A 23,214-nucleotide genomic window follows, 5' to 3' on the forward strand; every position below is an offset into this window, starting at 1 on the left:
AAAAAAAAGAAGCCCTCTGTAGGCGTCACTTCCTGTCCCCATCTGCCACCTCCATCTCCCCCTACCTGCCATGGGATTCAGCAACACCATGACAGAAGAGAACCCTGTAAGTGCAGAGATCTCTTTGGTCTTCTTAGTTACATCTCCCTACAGATAAAAACCCTGATTGATCAACGCACAAGTAAATTTCCACAAAGGGAGTTCTGGTAGGTCTACCTTTTATTCCGATGCTGCTTGCATAACAACACAGTAAACATTAACACAAAGATGTCTTGGTGAAATCAGGCGTGGGGTTCCTCTAAATCTGTGTTGGTGATCTGCCTCTGTTGCTTGGATAGCTCTGTGATCGCCTCTCTCTCGGCAGGCGTGAACTTGGGGGTTAGTGTCACAGCATCATAATCAAATTCTTCATCAAGTGAGAAGGGCTGAACTTCATCTCCAAGTACCTGTAAAAGGTAACAAAGGAGAAAAATCCTAGAATCACTGTAAACAAAGAAAAAGTTGAAAACATAAACTCCCTATTAATATTTAATTCAACTTTTTTTCAGACTTCAGCACTCTCCGCTGATTAAGATGTTTTTAAGTAAAGGAATACATTCAATTATTCAATTTGACCTAATTTAAGTCTCTTGATATGCCCCATTTGTACCACCCTGAATCTGAATGAATATCATTAACTAATTCCACCCACGGCAAGAATCAGAAAGTCTCTCTTGCACACATTCATTATATTTTTACCACTTGTAGTGTTAGGGCTAGAGGCATATGGAAAAACTAAGAGTTACATTAGAGAAGATACACCTTAAGATTTTGATCAACCTTAAATACACCTTCACCATTTACTAAAAAAAAAAACAAAAGCAAAACAAAAGAAAACAAAAACACCTTATATCAGTAAAGTAATTTTCAAGTTTATTTATTTTGGAGAAAGAGACAGGATGAGCAGGGGAGGGGCAGAGAGAGAGTGACAGAGGAAGAATCCCAAGCAGCCTCCGCACTGTCAGTGCAGAGCCTGACACGGGGCTCCAACTCACGAAACTGTGAGATCATGACCCAAGCCAAAATGGCTAGCCAGACGCTTAATCAACTGAGCCACCCAGGCAACCCTCAGAAAAACTATTTTCAAAGATAAAAATACTCTACACTCAATAAACTTACTTCTTCAGAAACTACCTATAATTTTTGGGCCAATAACAGTGGGATTAGTATCATCTTTAAAAATCCAGGATCCCTTTTTCCTACCAAGAATTTTTAAAAATTGTTTTAATGTTTATTTATTTTTGAGAGAGAGAAAGAGAGAGAAAGAGAGAGAGAGAGAGAGAGAGGCACAGAATCCAAAGCAGACTCCAGGCTCTGAGCTGTCAGCACAGAGCCCGATGTGGGGCTCAAATTCACAAATCGGGAGATCATGACCTGAGCCAAAGTCAGACCCTTAACTGACTGCGCCACCCAGGCGCCCCAATCTCCTACTAAGAATTTTTAAACTTTTGCAGAATTTATCTACAAGTCAGAGTAGCTGCAAAGCAATGTAATAATTTTGCACCTATTTATTCATAATCTGTGAGTTTTAAAGACTTCCTAGAGGAAGGTAGATAAAGAAGCATATTTTCCAATAAACAAAAAGAGAATACCTTAAATCACATTGTATCACCCCTTAAAGAGACTCTCCAAAAGCAAATGGTGTGTGATACAACGAACTTATCTAGCACCTCTGTGTTGTAATATGTATGGTGATACTAAAATAATTGAAAACCATGGTTTATGGAAGAATGAAAAAAATATGCCCTGAAGCTATAATCAGCTTTAAATATTCTTGCATTCAAAATTATCTCATTGAGTGGATTTTGCAATGTTCTTGAAAATAGAGCACGTAGCTGAGAAGCCATGTGCTGTTATTAAAGGTGAAATAACAAACATGAAAAGTGGCCATCCCCCATCTATTTGGCAAGCTGCGTCTCGGGGTTAGGGGTGCAGTGCTGACAGCAATCACATAGCCATGTACCATCCTTTCTCAGTAAAACCAGCAAGAGAACAAATTTCAGAGGCTTGTTCACTTCCTCCTCATTTCAAAGTGTCTGCGCGCTCTCCTGACAAAAGTAATGACGGGAGCTGCTGCTGAGTGAGTTCCCACCACGTGCCAGCCCCGGTACCAGGAACGGTGTGGGCATTAGCAGTAATCTTCAAATAAGCCGTCTTCTGAAGCTCTGAAAGATTAGGCCACTTGCCCAAGGCTACACAATTAGTAAGGGAGAGAAGCAAGATTTGAATCCAGGGCAATCTGCTTTCGCTAAATCTTTACCTTTTCAACAAAAATACCAGCAAGAATTAACCTTGAGCTTTTCACTAAGCCAAGTCATACATAGCTCTTTGGAAGAAAAGAATTTTTCTAAATAAGCTAAGCAATTCTCAGAGCTTATCATCAAAAACACATTCAAGGCTCCATGTAACACCGTGACTGCCTTCAAGCGAGTGGCTGTACACAGGAAACCCGTGAGTCTGCGGCGTAAGTGGATCTGTCCATTTTGGTCAGTTCCTAAGGTTAAGTTAAAGCGACAGAGTGATAATATTGTTAAGAACATCTCAAATGAGGAAACGTATAAACAAACAATGCTACAATATGTTCATTTCCTGAACATCAGCATCCCTGTCATTTCTACTTCTACTCAGCAGTGAGCACTGGGGCTGGCAGGCCTGGCCACATTGCGTCCTGAGCTGATTCCAAAAGATCCTGGGAGAGGACGAGGAGGAACCCCATCTCTACCATGTATCCAGTCTGACGGGATTCTTGCTGCCCTTTCGTGCCCGGTTAAAGTCCTGGCACCTACTTGTCCACCAAGTTTCAAGCCGCAAGTACCCATATGGGCCTACAGCTCTGGGAATTTGAAACCTCCACCCCCACTCTGGTCTCTAAAACCTACCTAGACCTTACTGGCCACTCTCACTAGATTAGAGGTTGCTTTGTCTTCACCCACCTCCCCTCGAGGCTGGAATGCGGTTTCAAAGAAGACAAATCCTTTTGCCGTGCTAAAATCCCAGTGATGCCGGACCACACTCCTCACATTCCCCCTACATAACACATAAACAACTCTCATGTTCCCACCCCACTCCCCTTGAGTTGCTCCCTCCATAAACATTTATTGAATGTGTAATATGTATTAGATATGGGGAACACAGGATGAAAATAGCAAAACCTGTGTCCACAAAGTTTCCTAACTTCAGGGAGAAGATAGAAGTAAATGAATGATTTCAACATCATGTGCCATGCTCTCCAACAGAGCAATGCAAAAAAGGTTAGAGAAGCACAGAGGGGGAAGTGCTGAAGCTTACCTTACCCTCAGCTGAGTATTGCCACTCTCTGAAAAATCCTACTTGCCTCCCTACTCATCACCCCACTCGTGACCCACCTTGTATTAGCAACCCAGACAGAGTAAGGTTCACATGGTGGACATCTAGACTCTCTGATAAGGGCTCACTCCCATAGCCAACTTAGCTCTACATATGGTCTAACCTATCACCTCCCTATTCCCTAAGGTCCCAACATATCTTACAGCCGTAATATCCAACATTACAGTACTGGAGATGTAGAAGTTTATCCTTAAGTGGGAAAATCTTATTTTCCTTTAAGGTTTTTTTTTTTAATACACAAATTTTTCTCTGTCATGGAGCATGATTCTTTTCATCAATCATTTGGTACTAGCCAAAACAAGAACAAAGAATAAAGTTTTTAGCTAGTCAATAAATTTGATGCCAATGCAAGAATTATTCATTCATAATACGCTTAAAGCTATAAAAGCATACTTAAAAATATAAATTTCTTCACCTGGAAGCTGAATTATTAATGGTAGCTGTTGTTAGATTAATTCCCTAGGCAATCAGTTAAATGCTGAAATACAAAAGCAAGAAACCAAGAATATCAACAATTGTTTTAAAAAAGAATGGAATAATTTCGTATTTAAAATGCCGAAATGTGATGATACTCCAGACATTTTAAACCATTTGGGGATATCACTGTAATGTGGCCAGTATATCCCTGGTTCAAAAATGTCAGAGGATGAGCCTCCCGTAGTCATTCAGATATTTTCCATTCTTTCCACAAACACTATGTTCCTATTAAATTCTAGGCTTTGTGCTCGGTGCTGAGGATACAAAGATGAAGACTTGTATGAAATCACAGAGAAAGGAGATAGACATATGAACAAGTTAGTACAGTAAAATACAGTAAGTACAAATCACATAGTTAGGGAGTATTGGGAACAGAGAAGGGATACCTAACCCAGCGCAGACTGGAAGGCAACGGGAAAGAATCAGAGACGGCTTCCTGGCAGAGGTGATATCTAAACAGAATCTTAAAGCGTCATATCAGTTAACAAGGTTGAGGAAAGAAGAACTTTGCAGATAAGGAGAGTTCTAGGGAACAGGCCAAGGAAATAAGATACAACGTTTCACATGTGAGGCTCTGCAAGTAGTTAAGTGTTAATGTCAAGGTAGAGAGAAGCGAGAGACAAAGGTGGTGCCAGATCATGATGGTCTAATATGCTGTTTATCCTAGAGATGATGAAGTCACTGAAGGATTTTTTGAAAGCAAAGTAGATACTTGGTCATCTGTGCGTTTCAGATAAATTCCTTCATGCATTCAAATTTTAACTGAGCACCTATAATGAGACAGTGCTGGACAGATAGGTCTGCACAAAACAGAAAGATGTCCGGCCCTCTTGGGAGGTTATATCTAGATAGGTTCCTTTGAAGATTACAAAGGGTAGATCTGGAGTCAAGGAGGCCAGTTAGGAGCCTGCTGAAGCAGTCCAGGCAAGAGGTAATGAGAACAGGAAGCTGAGAGCCGAGATGTGAAAATATCAGAAAGTAAAACTGGCAGCACTTGATGACTGATCTGGATATGGAAAGGGAAGGAGGGGATGAATGCAAGGAGGGAAGCAGGTGAAGAAAGGTAAGCTGTTTCTAACATGCTGATTTGAAGGCACCTAAAGGAATCCAGATAGAGATAACAACAGGCAACTGAAAACAGAAACCTGAAGCTCAGAAAAAGGTCTGAGGCTGGAGATACACATTTGGAGGCACAATCATAGAAGGTGGTAGCCTAGAGATAAATGGATTCAAGTATGTAAGTGGGAAGAGGTTTGGCACAGAACCCTGAGCAACACCATCTCATCGGGGATGGATGCAGGGAAACCCCCAATGGAGGCGGGGAAAGAACAAACAGAAATGCACAGAGCATCTGCGGACAGCAGTGAGGGGAGAACCAGAAGGACCACAAGGGTCCAGCACAGTGGAGTGAGAAGCCCAGTAGAGAGGTCGATTAAAATAAAGCTGGAAAGTGTCCACTGGGATCTGGCAGTTAGAGAGTAATCGGGACCTTTATTCTGAATACACTCCAGCAGGTGCTGGAGCAAGGACACTCTGTGGTAGACTGAATGAGGCATGACGGGAAAGGAAGCAGCTAGTCTAACAGTTCCTCAAGTCTAGATGAGAACGGGAGAACAGACTGTAGCCAAAGAGGGCCTGAGGTAAAGAGAAGGCTGTTTTTCTTTTCCTTTGTTTCATTCCATTCCATTAAGGATGCGAGAGACTTGAACACGTTTACACGTTGAGGAGAATGAACCAACAGAGAAGAAAAGAGAGAAGGGCCCTACCATGTTACCACACCAGAAAAAAACACTCTCGGTAGGTAGTGAGGTTTTTTGTTTATTTATTTGTTCATTCAACACTTATTGCGTGTCTACCATATGCATAGCACTGAACTCGGCACTGGTTCCTACCTTTTTGCTTTTTAACGAAAAGTAAGCTTACGAAGACACACATCAGTGAATTCAAAGTTCTCCAGGACGAGGGTCACATACGTAATTCAAAGCAGATGTATACTGCAATTCAGAAGACATCACTGTGATCTTCTAAATGGCAGCTTTTAAAATACAGTAGGGGGGGCGCCTGGGTGGCTCAGTCGGTGAAGCCTCCGACTTCGGCTCAGGTCACGATCTCACGGTCTGTGAGTTCGAGCCCCCGTTGGGCTCTGTGCTGACAGCTTGGAGCCTGGAGCCTGCTTTGGGGTTCTGTGTCTCCCTCTCTCTCTGCCCCTCCCCTGTTCATGCTGTCTCTCTCTGTCTCAAAAATAAATAAACATTAAAATTTTTTTTTTTCTAATACAGTAAAAGTTGCAATTCTATTTACGTATTTCAGCTCTTGGCTACTGTGGCACACACTGGGAATTCTCTTCCTTCAGGTTAGGTTCATTTCAGGGTTCTAAACTGTAAGACTCCACGGTTTTTGGATTACAAACTGAAATTCTGATTTATTTCAAAGAGAATAATTTGTGCAATGGAAAACCAAATCCCCTGCTACTAAAAAGAAAACAACTGTGAATTAAGTTATTAACTTGTTATTTTTGCCTAAGGAGCTGAGAGAAATATGTGGATTTGAGGGGTCTCATTTCAAATCTAATTGAAATCTTTTTTGTAGCCTCTCAGGGAATAGAATTTGCACACTGTTAGAAAACAGCTAGTTTCCTTACAATTGCTCATGTGACTTATTCTAAGAGAGACCCTGTTACAGGAGGAATCATTTTCATTCAGATTACCACACAGGCAAATTAAAGAAAACAGGACTAATGCTCAAATCAATAAGAGCAGCATTTAGCTGTAGGCTATCTTACAAAGTAATATAGTAAATAAACCGTCTTTATAGGTGAAAAAATTTAGAGTCTCATTATGCACTAGAAAAGCAGGAGATCTCCCGTTGAAATACTACAAAAGTTTCTTCTATGAGGAACAACACACAATTTTTCATCTTCCTAATGTGGATTTTGTTTTCATCTATAAAGCTGTCCAAAATTCATCAAAACAGAATAACTAAGGCAAGAAGGTATTCACAAATAGAATATAGAAGGTTCTTGGAAAATGTTTGACTCGAAGGGGGAGATGCATATGTGTAAAACCTGGTAATTTGTGGCCTCTTCTTAGGCAATTAAGAGGAAGTCAAGACATCCAGGCTACACTTTCGTCTTTTGAGACTGAAGTTACAGAAAGCAGCTATCATCTCGGGCCCACAGTAGTCCCTTGGTAGGTCCTTACAAGACATATTTGCTAGAAAATGATTCTTATGATCTTTTCTGGAAGTAGGTGCCTTAAAATAAGATTAAGACTGTTAAACCAAGGTACAGTTGATACAGCATTATGATTCTAGACAGTTCTGAAAAGTTTCTCTAACAAATAGTGGTTGGAAATAAAAATCCCAACCAAGATATCCCAGATATCTGAAAAACAGCAAAAGTTCTTCATCTACGTTTCAGAAGTTTGCCAACACAGAAATTGTTCACAGCATTTTGATTCCAACATTTAAAAAATGTTCACATTTTCTGGGAAGAAATCTATATTCCTTTTAAAGATACAATCATGTACAAGGTTTTAACTTGCATTTTTACTGGTTATTTGATAGATTCTAGGAATCATTCCGTTTCTGTAACCTATCAACTGAAACAATTGTATAATAATTCCTCTATGGCACTAGGTGCCATGACCACTGGTTGGTCCAGTCATTTGTATGGTCACAGCTGAAGTCAAGAGTATGAACAAGTCTTTAAAAGAAACTGATTCCTGCCAGAAATAACATTGCAATTTTATTTCTTATTACTCAGAGAAAGCAATCTGTAATCCAAAAAGCACATTGAAAAGTGGCTGTCCCTACCAGTTTATCTGGTACCAATTTGGGGGTTTAATATAAGCCTGCAAGCATCCTAGACATACTTTTGTGCTGTCAGTAAACTAAAGTTCCATGAGAAAGAGGCAATTTAAAATTGAAATGTGTGGACTACCTTTGACTGAATGACTGCTTCCATAACAGAATATCTTCAGGTGACAAGACTAGTAGTAACTGAATGATCAAATAATCAATCCCTAGGGGTTTTATTAGGAAGCAATAATAAAGAGCCCTTCACAGCTTCTTGTAGCTGATACTCTTTGATGCTGGAGTAAACAGGGTGATAAAGGTCCTTACCCAACACCACCGGCAGCCTTGGTTAGTGCATGTTTGTAAAGTATATACAGAAGAGTTGCAAAGGATGACAAAAGACGACTTTCTAGATGTACAAGTGGGAGAGACATGTGGCAGGGACGCCATTCTCCCTGATTGTGAAGGACATGACTGGATGACCCTTCCCAACACCCCCTGTGCTCAATAGGAACATGTAACTAACGGTGGCCAGGGGAATATGACAATGTCCTAAGGCATAGTGGGGATCCAGAGAGAAGGAAATTGGGCCCCTGATGGCCCCAGGGAACAGTGCCAAATGCTCACTTTAAAGGTTTTCCATAGGCTGTTGTATGAGAGACAAAGTTCTATCTCTTTTCAGTCTCTTTTCAGCCACTGCATTATTGTTGGGATTCTCTGCGACAACAGCTTGGCCTTACCTTAATGACCACCAGATGTTTACAGGACCTTGGAAACAAGAATAAAAAGAAAATGGCCAGTCCAGAACAAAAAAGAGAGAATCTATTGCATAAGCGCCTCCCCCAGGTAACACTGTCCTATAGCACGACATACATCATGAAATAAAAATAGTTTCCACATAAAAACATAATAGCTCTCAGTAATTTTTAAATTTTTTCTAATGTTTATTTATTTTTAAGAGAGAGACAGACAGAATGCAAACAGGGGAAGGGCAGAGAGGGAGACATAGAATCCAAAGCAGGATCCAGGCTCTGAGCTGTCAGCACAGAGCCCAATGCAGGACTCAAACCCACGAGCCTCTAGATCACCACCTGAGCTGAAGTCGGAGGATCAACCTACTGAGCCACCCAGGCACTCTGCTCCCCATGTTTAAAAAGAAATACACCCATTAGAAACAGATGGCACTCAGAGTGATGCAATTAAGCAACTTGAATTTAAAATTTTCCCAAATCTAAGAAAAATTAAAAAGCACACAGATATAGCAGCATTTCTCTGAAAGGACAAGTTACAAACTCAAGGCAATTTCAAAACCGATTGAACTCCCCGTGGGGTACCTCTTCCATTTCTTTGTGTGCCCCTCTCCCAGTGGGCACCAGCTCGACCTCAGGGGTGAAGGGCTGGGCCACGGAAGGAATGTAAGGTGGAACAGGTGTGTGGATGTCCTCCTCCACTTCTCCTGGAAGCAGCAGCAAATCTGTGAGATACAAAATATTTCACCACGTTCACAATTGACCTAAATTACCTAGAAGCCTACAATAGCCAAAAGAATGAAGCAGAAATGCTCAAGTAAAGTCGTTCATTTCACAATGCTTGTGCTCATTTGGGGACTGACCCAAGGGATTCTGTTTTCCATTAAATAGGAGTCATTGGTGCATTTATTTTTATCTTATTGTCCCAGAGTTACATTCCATCCAAAAGGTCTGGGAGAAGTATTGTTTATAGGGTGACCTGCTCATGCCTCTCACCCCCAACCCAGACTCTACCTCTGCAGAAAAGTAAGGCAAGAAGATGCCTACCTTTGCCTCATTTCCCCGTATTTTCCTAAGGGATGGAGAGACAGGAAATGGGAGGGCTGATTTCATCCCATAACACTCTGGCAATATTTCAGACTCTGTGTGTATTAAAAAAAACAATGATGCCAGAAGGAAAGAGTTTTGACTTTCAGCAGAAAAATGAAACACTCTGTCATAGACAGGATTCATGGTCTGATTTTCGACATTGCAAACAACAACAACTTGTTTCCAGTTTGTTCAGCACCATGACAAGAATTCAATAACCAATCTGGGTTTTTTGATCTATCCATTGTAAGTGGATATGTTGCCTTATTTTTGCATGTGTGACAGAACATGGATGCCTCACGGTCAGATCTTCCACAACTTTCTCTAAAGAGGACAAAAAAAAAAAGGGAAGCACACCAGGCCTCCTGGTCAGTGTAAGCTTTCATAGGACCAGAAGGGCTGCTGGACCTAGCCAATAACTTGCAGCTGGCTCAGGATGACGCTGCCTGCTACTCCATGATGATCCTAATGAAGACACTAATTAAGTTCTCAGTGGAAGTGATTAATTAACAACAGGCATGCCGTGGCTGTTGCCAATGGCAGCACATATAGGGAGATAATTAAGCAGGTATTAATATTCAAAAACTGAAACTTATTTGAAATACATCTCTCACCACTGCAGATATCACCTTCACAAAACGTGTAACTACAAAGTTCTTAGGACTCCAGCAACAGAACACAGCCTAGAAACTGAACGCGTGTGGGTAGGGGTATGGTGAAGAAGGTAGTTTTGCTATGATGAATTACGGGAACCTTAAAATAGGACCTAATTAGTTAGCAGAAATAAAAACAACAGTAATAGCCAACACTTATATGAACTGACATTTCATATGCATTAATTCAGCTAATCTTCCCAACAGTGCTATTACTTCCTGTTTTCCAGGCAATGGGCTTCAAGCACTGAGAGTAACCTCATTCAAGGTGCCACAGCCAGAAAGTGTCAGAGCTGGACAGTCTGGCAGCACAGCCCAGACTCTTAGCCCGCTATGTCACATGATGAACTTCTTCTAAGCAAGCATTTTCATTACATAAATTATTTAAGTCTATCAGATGATACGTCCAAACTCAGAGCCAAGAAATGTCACTACTATAGCACATTAGCATGGTTACACTGAAAGATTTTATACCCGGAGAAGAAGCATTTTTAAACTCAATCAGGTTGATGGAAAGATTGGCTTTCTAATATATCCATTTATGAGCTCAAAGCCAGCTCCCCGCATTGATCTCCCTGGTGGAACTGCCTACGATGGATACAAGGCTGGTCAGGGCCTGCCAACAACAAAGGCAAGCAGAGAAAGGTTCAGGCCTCTTAATGTGAAAACCAGTAACTACCAGACCCACTGGCTGCCAGTGCAAACATCAGTTCAAATGTGAATCAAAATCAATTCTGTTTTCGGAGCTATTTAAAATCTGATTGACAATATTATGCGCCGAGGAAGACCACTCTCTAATTCCTATGCTGAAACTCTTTGCCTTCCTAATATGTTCGCAGAGAAAGTAGGATTTCAACAAAAATGGTTTCTTTCATAAAGATTCTACTGCCATGGAAACAATTCTCTCAAAACAATAAGGTTCGGTTTCCTCCGAAAATGCACAAATGCATATTCACTGATGCCTAACACAGCACCTTACACATAGCAAATTCTCAACAAATACTTGAGATAGGAAATGAATTCCCTGCATCTCGACTTTTAAACTGAACAGAAAATATCAAGAGTCTGTCTACCAATAGGACACTGTGGATGATGTAAACTGTATATAATCCTTCCCCACAAAAAATAAATTTTATTAGAGGGGTAAGATTTTCATACATAAAATCAATCCGAGAATAATTAAGGACAAAATTGAACAGCTTTAACCCTAAAGAGGACAGATTTATAGAAGAATGAAACTAATACATACAGAAATAGTCTGGTAAGGCATATTTTAAGAAGGCTATCTTATCTTTCAGCCATTTTAAAATCATAGGTAAGTTACATTCTCTTGGGAAAATGATTGTATTCATTGATGGGAGGAAATGGAATTTCTGAAGTTCTCACTCTCTAAAACTGAAATGTTTTGTGAAACTTAATCTGATCTTATTAATGGTTGTTTCTGAAACAACCAAAGGCCTTGTTTTCATCTTCACTAAATACCACCATCTTGGCTCATGTGCATTGTAGAATCAAGGCATCTCTCAAAAGCAAATCTCGATTTCATAGGGCAAGACGGGTTGAAAACATTCCAATATCTTCTTTCTCAACTAAATGATAAGAATTTCAACATGTACAAACTGTGTGTTGATGCCATGTGTCCTTCTGTATTAAGCCAATAATCACAATTCAAAAACTATAATCACATAGTCTAGTACAACATTAAAAAGTAAGCAATCTAGGGACACCTAAGTGGCTCAGTTAAGCATCTGACTCTTGATTTCAGCTCAGGTCATGATCTCACAGTTCATGGGTTCAAGCCCCACGTTAGGCTCTATGCTGACAAAATTCTCTCCCTCTCTCTCTGCCCCTACCCAACTCATGCTCGCTCACTCTCTATCTCTCTCTCAAAATAAATAAATAAACTTAAATTTTTTTAAAAAAATTAAGCAATTTACCTGACATCTGATCATTTAGATAATTTTCAATCTGCCTGGCATTTTTTTTTTTTTAAGTTTATTTATTTGTTTTTGGAGAGAGAGTTGGACGCTTAACTGACTGAGCCACCCAGGAGCCCCTGCCTGGCATATTCATAAAAATTAACCAATTTGTTCCTTTGTTGCCATGCAGAAATGGCCAAAATTTTCTGAAAATTTGGGCAACCCCCAGATCAAAGAGAATATAGATAAGAACTGCTTTCAGCACATAGTTTTCGGCTATGATAGTCTATCTCACTGGTTCTTGTTCTTAAACATTTTTGAAGACCCCAAAGAGCTGTTTTGTTTATGTGGGTTAGATCTTATCAACATTCACCATATTAGAAATTAAAACTGACAAATTTATACATACTTATTCAATTAGTAACAATAATACTATTACATAGTAAAATAAATATTTTTATGAAAAATCTCTTTTCCAAAAATAAGGAAAATAGTGGGAAAGAAAGCATTGTTTTACAATTTCAAAATTTGTAAATGTCTGTCTTAAGAGAAAAAAAAACTACGTTTTATATTTGCTTCTGCATTCAATTTTGGAATATGCTCTTTCTGTTGAAGTAAATGAAGAAAATCTAGTCTCATGCAGATATGTAGTTGGAAAAGAGAGAAGTACTTTAATAGCCTTTTTATATAATTGTGGATATTCTTCTTTGATGCTATACCAGATCTTGACAAATGATAACGTTTTTAAAAATAGTTTCAGTGTGCAATCTGAAACTATTTCAGTGAATTTTTCATACTGTTACATTAAAATTCATTGGTCTATCTTACACACTGAATGGATCTTTCTCCTATGCATAATTTTATAACATCATAAATTGGTCATTTGGAAAATATTGGTTCACTGTTTATGTAGATCTTCCAAATGTTGACACATTTCATTATACAGTATAAAAATCACATTAGTTAGCATTACGAACTTTATCAGAAAAGCCTTTAGATATTGGGAAGCTGTCAAGCTCACAGTACTAGCTACAAGTTTTCCAAAAATGAATTTTCACTGGATCCATTGCCAATTTTATCATTGGCCATGAACACTACCAGTTGTTTTTCTTGAAGGCTCACTTCATTCATTTTTGAGAACTATAGTTTGTCTGTCATTCTTTGAAGTAAAAATGTTGTTCCATGAAAGAAAGAAAAAAACTAGTTCAGCATACACTCAATCACACAAGCATTTTTCCATGAGACAACCACTGTATTTCAGAATGCAGAAGTGCTTTTTGCATACTTGCTATTTCAGCACACAAAACACTAAAAAAGGTGTAGTCAAGGATCAACATTTAGCAAAACTAATCATTTTTACCACTTCATCAAAAACATTGTCAATGGAAACTAGCATTTATTTGAACTACAAATCCATGACAGTGAAGATTACAATGACTACTAGTATAGTTTTGTGCCACTACCTTGACTTTCACTAAGCTACCAGAATCTTTACCCACACTGCTTTTGCTACATCAATGCAAACATCAACACATTTGCCCTTCAGACCTTGGGATTTCCCTAGGAGTTCCCAGACCACATCCCTAGGGGTCTGCTGGTCTAACGAATGTCTGTCCAACTCTCCCACCAATAACACTGGAAAAGCTGGATAAGTTACCAAAAAATCAACTACTTAAAGGCATTGGCAAGCTACCAGGGCAGCCTGGGACTTGAGGTGCCAAGATCCTAGACAGATGGAACATACTGAGAAATGAGTCCAACAGTCCAAAATGCTTTTCAACTGATGGCATTTACTGATTTGCAAGCAGAAGCTGAGAAGCCAAAAAGCAAAGGAGAGAGAGGCTAAGATGCTGAGAAGCTTAGCAGAATTTACCAACAGAGTCACAGTGCAATGAAGATAAAATTAGAGTTTAGGGCCTCCAAACAGGAGGGGCTGTGATTTATTTGTAGGGCTACACCCTAGGAATAAGCAAGCACTGGAAGTAAAGCAGCCCCCACAAGGCCTTAAACCCAATCCTATATCATCCTATCCCTAGAATGGATTAAGGTAATCTATTACTACTCTAATTGCTAGCAAGACGTTGAAGAAAAGCTATGCTAGAAAAAGATAACATCATCCAGACCCTACATAATATTTTATATACAATATTCAGCATTCAAACAAAAATTACCAGGTATACAAAGATACCAGATCAAAAGGGAAAATGAATAAAATAAACAGACCCACAGGAGATTCCAGGTATTGGCATTATAAGACACGAACTTTAAAACAACTGATTATGTTCCCCCCAAATACATTACAAAACTGGAGAGTTTCAGTACAAAACTGAAATCTATAAAAACAGATATTCCAGATCTCTTTTAAAAGCTAAAATAACTGAGGAGCACCTGGGTGGCTCTGTTGGTTAAGCCTCTGACTCTTGGTTTTGGCTCAGGTCATGATCTCATGGTTCATGAGTTTGAGCCCTGCATCAGGCTCTGCGCTGATGGTGTGGAGACTGCTTGGGATTCTCTCTCTCTCCCCCTCTCTCTGTCCCTCCCCCAAAACAAATAAACTTAAAAAAAATTTTTTTAACCTAAAATAATTGACATATTGATGGCTTTAACAGAAGATAGACACAATTTGAAAAAGAATTAGTGACCTGGAATATAGATAGTTGAAAATATTCTAACTGAAGCAAGAAAGGAAATTAAAAAGGATGGAAAATGCAGAAAAAAACCCATAAAAGACAGATATATGGGACACGGTGGAAAGTTCAAGGCATAAGTAATATCTGAAGAGACAAGAGCTGAGAATTTCCCAGTACTTAACAAAAATCTCTACAAACCCCAAGCAAAATACATTCAAATAAAACAATGCCAAGTCATAGTGAAATTACTGAAAAACAAAAGAAAGAAATATAAAAGCAGCTAGCTGAGGGAAAAACATAATCTTCAAAGGAACAACAGTAAGATTGACATCTGGATTTCAACAGTTTCAACAATTAACACCAGAAAAGAATAGAATATCATCTGTAAAATAATGAAAGAAAATAATTACAACCCTAGAATTTTCAACCCAGCAAAAATAGTGGGCAATGAAATAATACAATAATAATTGATTAATTCAAAATAGGCCAGAAATGAGAGGGGGAAAATGCATAAAACTGGCAGGACAAGTAGAAAGTAAAATAGTAAGATACTAGATTTAAAGCCAAATATATCAGTTACTACATTAAGTATAAATGAACTAAACACTCCAATTAAAATTCAAAATTATAGTATGTATGTAGATGCATACATATAAACCTTATGCTGCTTTCAAGAGACACATCAACACTTGCTTTGAGAAAAAAATGCAGAATAAATAAAATGGAAGTGCAAAAGGAGGAAGATTACTGCCCATCCAAGGACAAGGTCGGGACAATGAAGGAAGACTCATTTCACTGTGTGGGGTTGGGATTTGACAGTTATAATAGGTCATATCCCTCTATCTTTAAGTACAGAAACAAAAGAGAAATACATACAGAAGTCAAAAGATGGGGATTAAAATAGGAGCTTTACAACCAATAGAGCTGAATTTGAAAATAGCGTTTGTCCTGTCGTCACAAAGTGGGCTTCTTATGTATCAAGCTTCCCTACAAGTCTAGACGTTAGGCTATTCCACCTGACAGAAAGTCCACACAGCGGACACATATCTATCCAAGTATAAGAACGGCTTCACATCCCTAGAGCCCTTCAAGTAGGACCTCAGAGAGCAGTGCCTCCAGAGGTCTAGAGATGCACAGGAGGATCTCAATTGTCAGCCTCAACTGCACAGGAGAATCACTGAGAAGCTTTAAAATGGACATGCACCAAACCACTGAAAAGGAATCTGCAAAGGTAGGATCCAGGTATCTTTTTTTTTTTTTTAAAGTGATTCCATTGTGTCTCTAAGGCTGAAAACCACTGGATAAGATAGGCATGGGCCCCATCAAATTAGTGTGTCTATTATAAGAAAGATGGCAAAGACCCAGACAAGAAGACATACATCTTCCAAAGAGCATGAACCCAAAAGAAGAAACAAAGGGACTGAACCATATATACACAGTTTGTTTTCCCAATCTCTCTAAGTAGATACAGCCTTACATTTCCCTTGGAGAGAAAAAGGTAGAGGATGTTGAAAGGGCAGAAATGTCTTCCCAATTCTGTTCTCTTCTCAGGAATGGAGTGGAAGTTTCTTCATACAATCATGAGGATTGGGTGGCAGATTTGCCCCTGTGGCTGATGTGGCTTTCAAGCTGGGCCTTCATAGGTAGGTAAGTTTGCACATATAAAAATTGGAAGAACAGGAAAAATCAAAAACAAAACTGGAGGAACAGGGATAGAGAGACATTTTGAAGCAAGGATTTTTCTCTCTCAGTGTTTTTAGTAGTCTTCTAAGCAATAAAAGAATGATTATTAACAGTCCTAAGTATAAAAGAAACAAAATGCCTAAGCTATAAGTTGGCTGAAATATGTCTTTCTGAGCTCAGGACCTTTACACATGCTGTTCCTTATGCTGTTCCTATACTCTTCCACCCTCCCCTCATCCTGACCCCCACCCCTCTCATCTAGTTACAGGTACAAATCCTTTAGATCTCAGGCTCTGGGAGAGCTTTCTCTGATCCCACAGACAAATTTAAGTTACCCCACCATATGTTCCCATGAGATCTAAAACAACTTATAATCCTACATTTGTGATTATCTGGTTAACATCTGGTTAATGAATTACATGAGGACAGACCTGGATCTGCTTATTCTTCACTATATTCCAGGCTCCAGTCATAGTTGTTATATGTCTGTGGAATGAGTCCCAGGCCATTCACAGACTGCACAAGCTGCTTGAAGTTGCAGAGAAGGAAAGAATTTTTTTTATGTTTATTTACTTTTAAAGAGAGAGAGAGAGGGAGCATGAGCAGGGAGGGGCAGAGAGGAGAGAGAATCCCAACCAGGCTCCGCACTGACAGCACAGAGCCCAAGGCAGGGCTGGATCCCATGAACCGTGAGATCATGACCTGAGCCGAAATCAAGAGTTGTACGAAATCAAGAGTTAACTGACTGGGACACACACGCGCCTCAAGGAAAGAATTTTTGAAACAAGAGGTGACTAATGCCTTCCTTAGAATTGGGAGTACCAGAGAGCTTGAAAATGAAAATCAGATAAGGCTGCCAATGCTTGAGCCAGAATGACTTGCCCTTTTTCACCCAACATAACCAAGGCATAAGCACACCCACCGGTCAAGAGACCTGTGTAAGACGGCATCATGCGAGAATAAAACCTCGAAAGACTCTCTTCAGTCAACTTGCACTCAGCCAGAACACAGGCTGGACCAAATGAGGGGAAAAAATAAAGAAAGAAGACCAAAAGATTCTTCCTGCTTTAAGGCTTCAGCACAATAACTAATACCTGTGCCAAATAACGATTTTTCTGGGTAAGAGTCGGGTATGACAGTAACCATCAGGTTAACCACCTATCTCAAATTCAAAGGAGGCAAAAGGGGTTAATTTGATGTCAAAGACACACCGGGCACCAAACTTGGTGGCCAATGTGTCCCTCAGACGACAGCTCAAGACCGCTGCGCCGAGTTGGCTCCTCGGAAACACCGTCTCCTCCCAAGCTGCCAAAATGATTAGCCAAATCCCAGGAAAGAATCATGCTCCTGAATCTTGGAGAATATTTATGAAAGCAAATAAGGTGAGCAAATAAAATCAATGGTAGAAAAACAATACTCAACTCTTCCCTGTTGCCCTGGGCAAATCTGTTGCTTAAACAATAACAACAGAATCTAATCAGTAAACCTCTCAGCTGCCAAGATTATACAAGCAACTTGCCTATTTCAAATGTCACATTTCCCATCTGATATAAATATCTGCCTTCTGCTCACATTCCTGAAGTGTAATACAAATTAGGCCCAAACGAAAATTCACCTTGGCACAAACTAACTTTTTTTTTCCTTTCAAATGACCCAGATTGTGCATTATGAAAATTGTGAAGTCCTGGTGGTCTTTTCAGAAATTGGAATCGATCACCGAAGCCTGGGTTGCTGTTCTGTCTGGCCTTTGCACATTGCTTTCCACATGGGACAGGGGGGACTAGCTCCTTCAAGTCCACTGAGACCTGGTTTAGCCTCAGCAACCTTTTATACACAAATGCAATACTGCCTGTTATCTGATTTCTGGAAAAATCTGCTATAGCAGGGAGATGTTTATATGCTATTTTCTTTAAAGAAATAGCTCTGGTAATAAAAAAAAAATACAACTTGAAAAAATGTTTAAAGAAAACAATGTAAAAATAATGGGAAAGGTAAAAAGGCTAACTGAAAGACTGCTATCACCAAAATCAGATGTGTGGCCTAAGTGGGTTTATGCCAGTATACACACATTCTTGTTAATGGCAGGAAGCAAGACATCTGAGGCATGGAAAAAATGCCCAACCTGTCTACTTTTGTGCCTTCCTAGAATATTAAGTTTATACTGCAAATGTAGTACATGCGAACTAGAACCATTTGTCCCCAAGTGTCATCCACAGACAACTGAATCAGAATCCCCTGGGATAGTGGTTAAAAATGTAGAGCACTAGCTGTTCACTAAAGACCTTCTGATTTAGACTCTGTCTTGGGAATAGGACCCAGGAATCTGCGTTTTTAACATCTCTTCTTCCCCCAAACAGTGTGTTTTCTCTACAAACTTGGCTTCCTGATAAGTCCTTAGTTACCCCTTCTAATCCAATCGGTCCCCTTAAGCTGCTTATATAGAGACATTCAGAGCTGCCTGGGGTATTAAAGTTAAAAGAACCTCTCTCTGGAGCATGATTCCTTTAGGTCTCTGATCTCACTTGAACCAAGTAAGTAAGGAAAAAATCTGTAAAGTCTACTGGTTAACAAGGTGCATGAGAAACACTCCCTTCCGTGGAGTAGTGTGATGTTTCAGAGCAGAATAAAAATGTTCATTATTCCCAATTACCAGAACCTCTCAATTTTGGGCAACCAGAGGAGCCAGAGCAGGGACTTTCATGCAACCAGTTTACACAGAGTCACCATCCCCGGAACTAACAACACCCACACTGTAATGTGTAGGTGATTATAAATTAATCACCCTCCCCAACAATAATCACTGTCATCCATGTTTATAATTACCTAAAGACTGTAAACAACAATTCAACACCAGCAACCAAACCCCCAGAGAAACTGCCCCTTTCCTAACATTCAACATTAACTTTAAGATATTCTTGCATATTAAATTAGGAACAGGAATTTCCAAACCAAACGACTCCAATTTTGAATGTATTTCGAAGGTTTTTTGAGCAACAAAAGGACACCTATGTTTACACAGTAATGTTAAGCAGGAAAGGAAAAAGGCCTCATCTACATAAACATCAATGGACTAACATTAAGCCTCTCCCAGCCCAGCCCAAATGGGAAAATGCCCTGAAAGAAACATTTACAATGTATCTTTAGTCGTAAATGTTTGGCTTATATATTTAAAAAATACTTAGTGAAGATTTTGATTTTATGTTTTTATTTTACGATGAATTCTGCTATTTTTATGATTTCTATGATCGATTGATACTTTAGGTATCACTCAAAAATAATTCAATTTACACGGTACTTCTAAGAAATAAGGGTTTGACTCAAATGGCTTAAAATTATCTGAAACTCAACCATATGGGGTGGGGGCAGGGAGGGGCATCTTTATTTCATTTTACCAAAGAGTTTACAACCTTCAACAGGCTTTGACCTTTCAGCTGAAATCTTTGTTACTGAAAAAGAAATTGCAGGACTGTAGTTTTCCCTACGTCAGGGTAAGTGCAGGTAGGGATTGCCAAAAAAAAAAAAAAAAAAAAAAAAGAAAGAAAGAAAGAAAAACCTGTCTAAAGTCTTATTTGTAGTTTCTGGAAAGAGGTCAAGCAGTAGAGAGAGGAAACAGAAAGCATACCCTTGCTCATTTGGGGCTGAGTCTCTTCATCTATGTCCAAATCTTCTAAATCTAGGAAATTGTCCACCTAAAAAAGGATTAACATCATTGTTATGTATATGAGACCTACTGAAAAAATACAATTAAGAATCAATGAACCCCCTTCCACAGCATTCAAAGTAAGCAACTGAATCCACTTTTCTCATTAACTTCTGAGTCTCAACTAACTGTCTTTGTGTTCACTGTGCTTTCCCAAAGACATCTGAAAGAAGCAGTAAATTTGGAAGTTAGCCTGGGTTTTATAGGCACGATAGTAAGATCTCTATACTGAAAGGGAAAGGATGGTCTGAGGAGTTTTTGAAAAGGGACTTTGTTCCCAGATTCTCTCCCAGGATATATACTACTACCAAGACAGTCCAAAACAGTGACTCTGGTTTTTTGTTTTTGTTTTATTGCTTTTGCTTCTCAACCAAATGATGGTGTTGGGTCTGGCTATTACCATAATGGGCTTTTCACTCTAGAGTCAGAGAGAAGAAACTAAAGAAAGCAGAAGAGAAAGGTTCATTGGAAATAAAATCATCCTGCCCCAGGTAAATCACAAGAGAGGTGAGCAGGGCCAAAAATCAAGTGTTCTCTCTTTCGAACAAATAAAACTGAAAATTACTTCAAAGGTAAAAAGCAGAGCAAATGACCTTTACAGACACAATAGCAGCATTTCAATGAAAGACTAGTCCTCGTGGAATCCTGCTCTCCACAGCAAGCTGACAATGAGACATTTTAGATTAACAAAACGGTAACATTTCAGACACGAACTAATTCATCTCAGGTGAATACCAGAGTGTAAATAAGAAAATGATTTCACCACCGGCATAAAGGAGACCTAGTAGAGTAAAGGCATAATGTCGAAATGCTCGTGACCTAAAACATGCTCATAACGAAATATCATAAAGTTAGAAATTCAGATCTCGTAAATGGAATTCAAAACACAGCCTGGGTTTTTCTTCCCCCAGCTCTACTTCCCAGACCGTGGCTCTGGCATATGAATTAAAAATGGAAGCTTCCATTGCTTGTAAGTACATAACTGTAGTTATTTCCTGGCATCCAAGTGACAGCAAGAATTTATCTTCACCATGATGGTTTCAGTACTAAAACTGTTAGACTGCCATTTCTCTTAATAATGGTGTATGTTCAGGGTGACTAGAGTCATGTTTCTCTACTGAAACACCCCTTCCATTTGCTACGCTTCCAGGAGAAAAGATCTGGAACCCCACCAACCAAGCATACTTCAAAGATATTTAAACACCAGTAAAATGTGCTGAATTATCCAATTTTGTATGAGAGATAGCAAATGAGTCCTGTGGGGTTTTTTTGTTTTGTTTTGACTTTTTCTTTTTCTTTGTGGTTGTTTTTTGTTTTTTGTTTTTTGTTTTTTTAACCACGGAAGAAAATTGAATCAAGCCTTACCTTTACCTTTCCTGCCCGACTCAGATCACCTTGAAAGGTACTGCCAACTTTTTGGCCTTCATCTATCACTATCTGAAAAAAACAGTGAGGACACATTGATGGGAAAATGAAACAACCAAAAATAAAGGAGCTGACATTGTAGCCCCTCGGGCAATAAAACTCCCCTTCCAGTTTTTGTTAATTAGCTATGCGTGATGGGACCAGATCCACTAAGTCATAGTAGTGGTCAGGGAATAGTTTTCAGGAGGTCTGACTTCTACTTCTGCTTCTACACTCATCCACAGTATAACCTAGAGTAAATTACTTAACCTCAGTTTTCTCATGTGTAAAGTAGGAACACTCCCCACCTCATTACCCCACCTCCCATTCCATCCCATTGAACCTCTGAAGGACAAACCAGAGAATGCTAGTACAACATTTTCAAGTTATTAGGAAACAATATCATTGGACAATTCTTTGCCTCTCACATGCTGGTTAAAGACTCAATAGAAAATATACCAATTGCCAGTGATTGCCAGTAGAAAGTGAATCCTTTACAGGGGAAAAAAAATGGTTAGGTCCCATAATCATCTCACTGGGAGCAAGTTCTGGAATTAAAGAATTGTAGGACTCTGCTATGTATAAACACTTTAATAACACAGAGAACTTTGTTCCCTTGTATGAAACCACAATCTCATGTACACTTTTGTCCACAACACCACAAGGAAGACATGATGAACTAGAAAGTAGAAACTCAAATGGTGTAAAAAGTACACTAGCTTCCACTAGGATTCCTTGATAGTTAAGAACCATAGCCAAAGAGAATACGAATATAGTCTATTAAGTCTTTAAAATTGGGAAGAGAGCATCCAATATTTATTGATCAAATCTTGGAAAAACCAGGATAATAGATTTCACTTTAAGAGATGAACCCAAGGGCACCTGGGTGGCTCAGTTGGTTAAGCGTCCAACTTCAGCTCAAGTCATGATCTCGTGGTTTGCGAGTTCAAACCCCGCTTCAGGCTCTATGCTGACAGCTCAGAGCCTGGAGCCTGCTTTGGATTCTGTGTCTCCCTCTCTCTCTCTGCCCGCCCCTGCTTGCCATCTGTCTGTCTGTCTCTCTCTCTCAAAACTAGACATTAAAAAAAAAAAAAAAAATCAATAAAAAAAAAGATGAATCCAGAGCAGGTAAAAGAAATTCCTACTTTACACAGAGAATTATAAAAAGGAACTCTTTTTTTTTTCCAAGTAGAGGACAAGCTAAAATATGTAAACAATGATAAGAATTTTTTTTTTTTTTTTTAATGATAAGAATTTTTAGATGGCAGTTTCTTAAGGGAACTTAAAAACTGGGGGATAACTATGTTACTGTCATAAACTTTGGCTGCTGAAATCATGAAATGTAATGATGATTTTCAATGAAGTATCCCAATGCCATGCCTAGAATTAAGAGTCTGAGTTACTGATCCAGTACTGTCCAATGTTTCTTATGTTCTTACACTCTCTTTCTCTCTTCTTCTAATTCATAAAAAAATGGTTTTTTTCCTGTTTCTATAAATGTGGGGTATTACCTGTTCCTCTTCTGAAGGAAATACATTTTCTGAAGAATCAGTTCCAAATGCTCCTCTTTTGGTCACGTTATCTTCTGAAATGATATTATAAAACATCCACCACACGGAGTCTAGTTAATTTTACATTTATTGGGAATCTTTCTTGCAAACAACAACCAAAAAAAAAAATGTTTTTCAAAGAAATCTACAAGCTGAATGC

At 39.1% G+C, this 23,214-nt stretch overlaps 1 protein-coding gene across 9 annotated transcripts in view; it reads right to left on the minus strand.

The window, feature by feature from the left end:
• Positions 1 to 201: 201 nt before the first annotated feature.
• The window catches only part of IFTAP (intraflagellar transport associated protein), a 65,807-nt gene continuing 42,794 nt past the window's right edge, over positions 202 to 23,214 (minus strand). For 5 of the 9 annotated variants that reach the window (XM_060606409.3, XM_060606407.2, XM_060606410.2 and 2 more), the window contains 7 exons: positions 23,016 to 23,089; positions 21,466 to 21,537; positions 20,023 to 20,089; positions 9,474 to 9,568; positions 9,012 to 9,151; positions 8,418 to 8,445; positions 202 to 446 (listed from right to left, as the gene is read on the minus strand). In XM_060606409.3, the coding sequence (XP_060462392.1) occupies positions 282 to 446; positions 8,418 to 8,445; positions 9,012 to 9,151; positions 9,474 to 9,568; positions 20,023 to 20,089; positions 21,466 to 21,537; positions 23,016 to 23,089 (641 nt within the window). In that variant the 3' untranslated portion in view covers positions 202 to 281. Of the gene's footprint in view, positions 447 to 3,820; positions 3,884 to 8,417; positions 8,446 to 9,011; positions 9,152 to 9,473; positions 9,569 to 20,022; positions 20,090 to 21,465; positions 21,538 to 23,015; positions 23,090 to 23,214 lie in introns of those variants that run through there. The other 4 variants (XM_060606414.3, XM_060606415.2, XM_060606412.3 and 1 more) reach the window with 4 other exon arrangements.

The sequence above is a fragment of the Panthera onca genome, chromosome D1 (genome assembly GCF_046562875.1).
Source record: "Panthera onca isolate mPanOnc1 chromosome D1, mPanOnc1 haplotype 2, whole genome shotgun sequence".
In the NCBI taxonomy this organism is placed as follows: Eukaryota; Metazoa; Chordata; class Mammalia; order Carnivora; family Felidae; genus Panthera; species Panthera onca.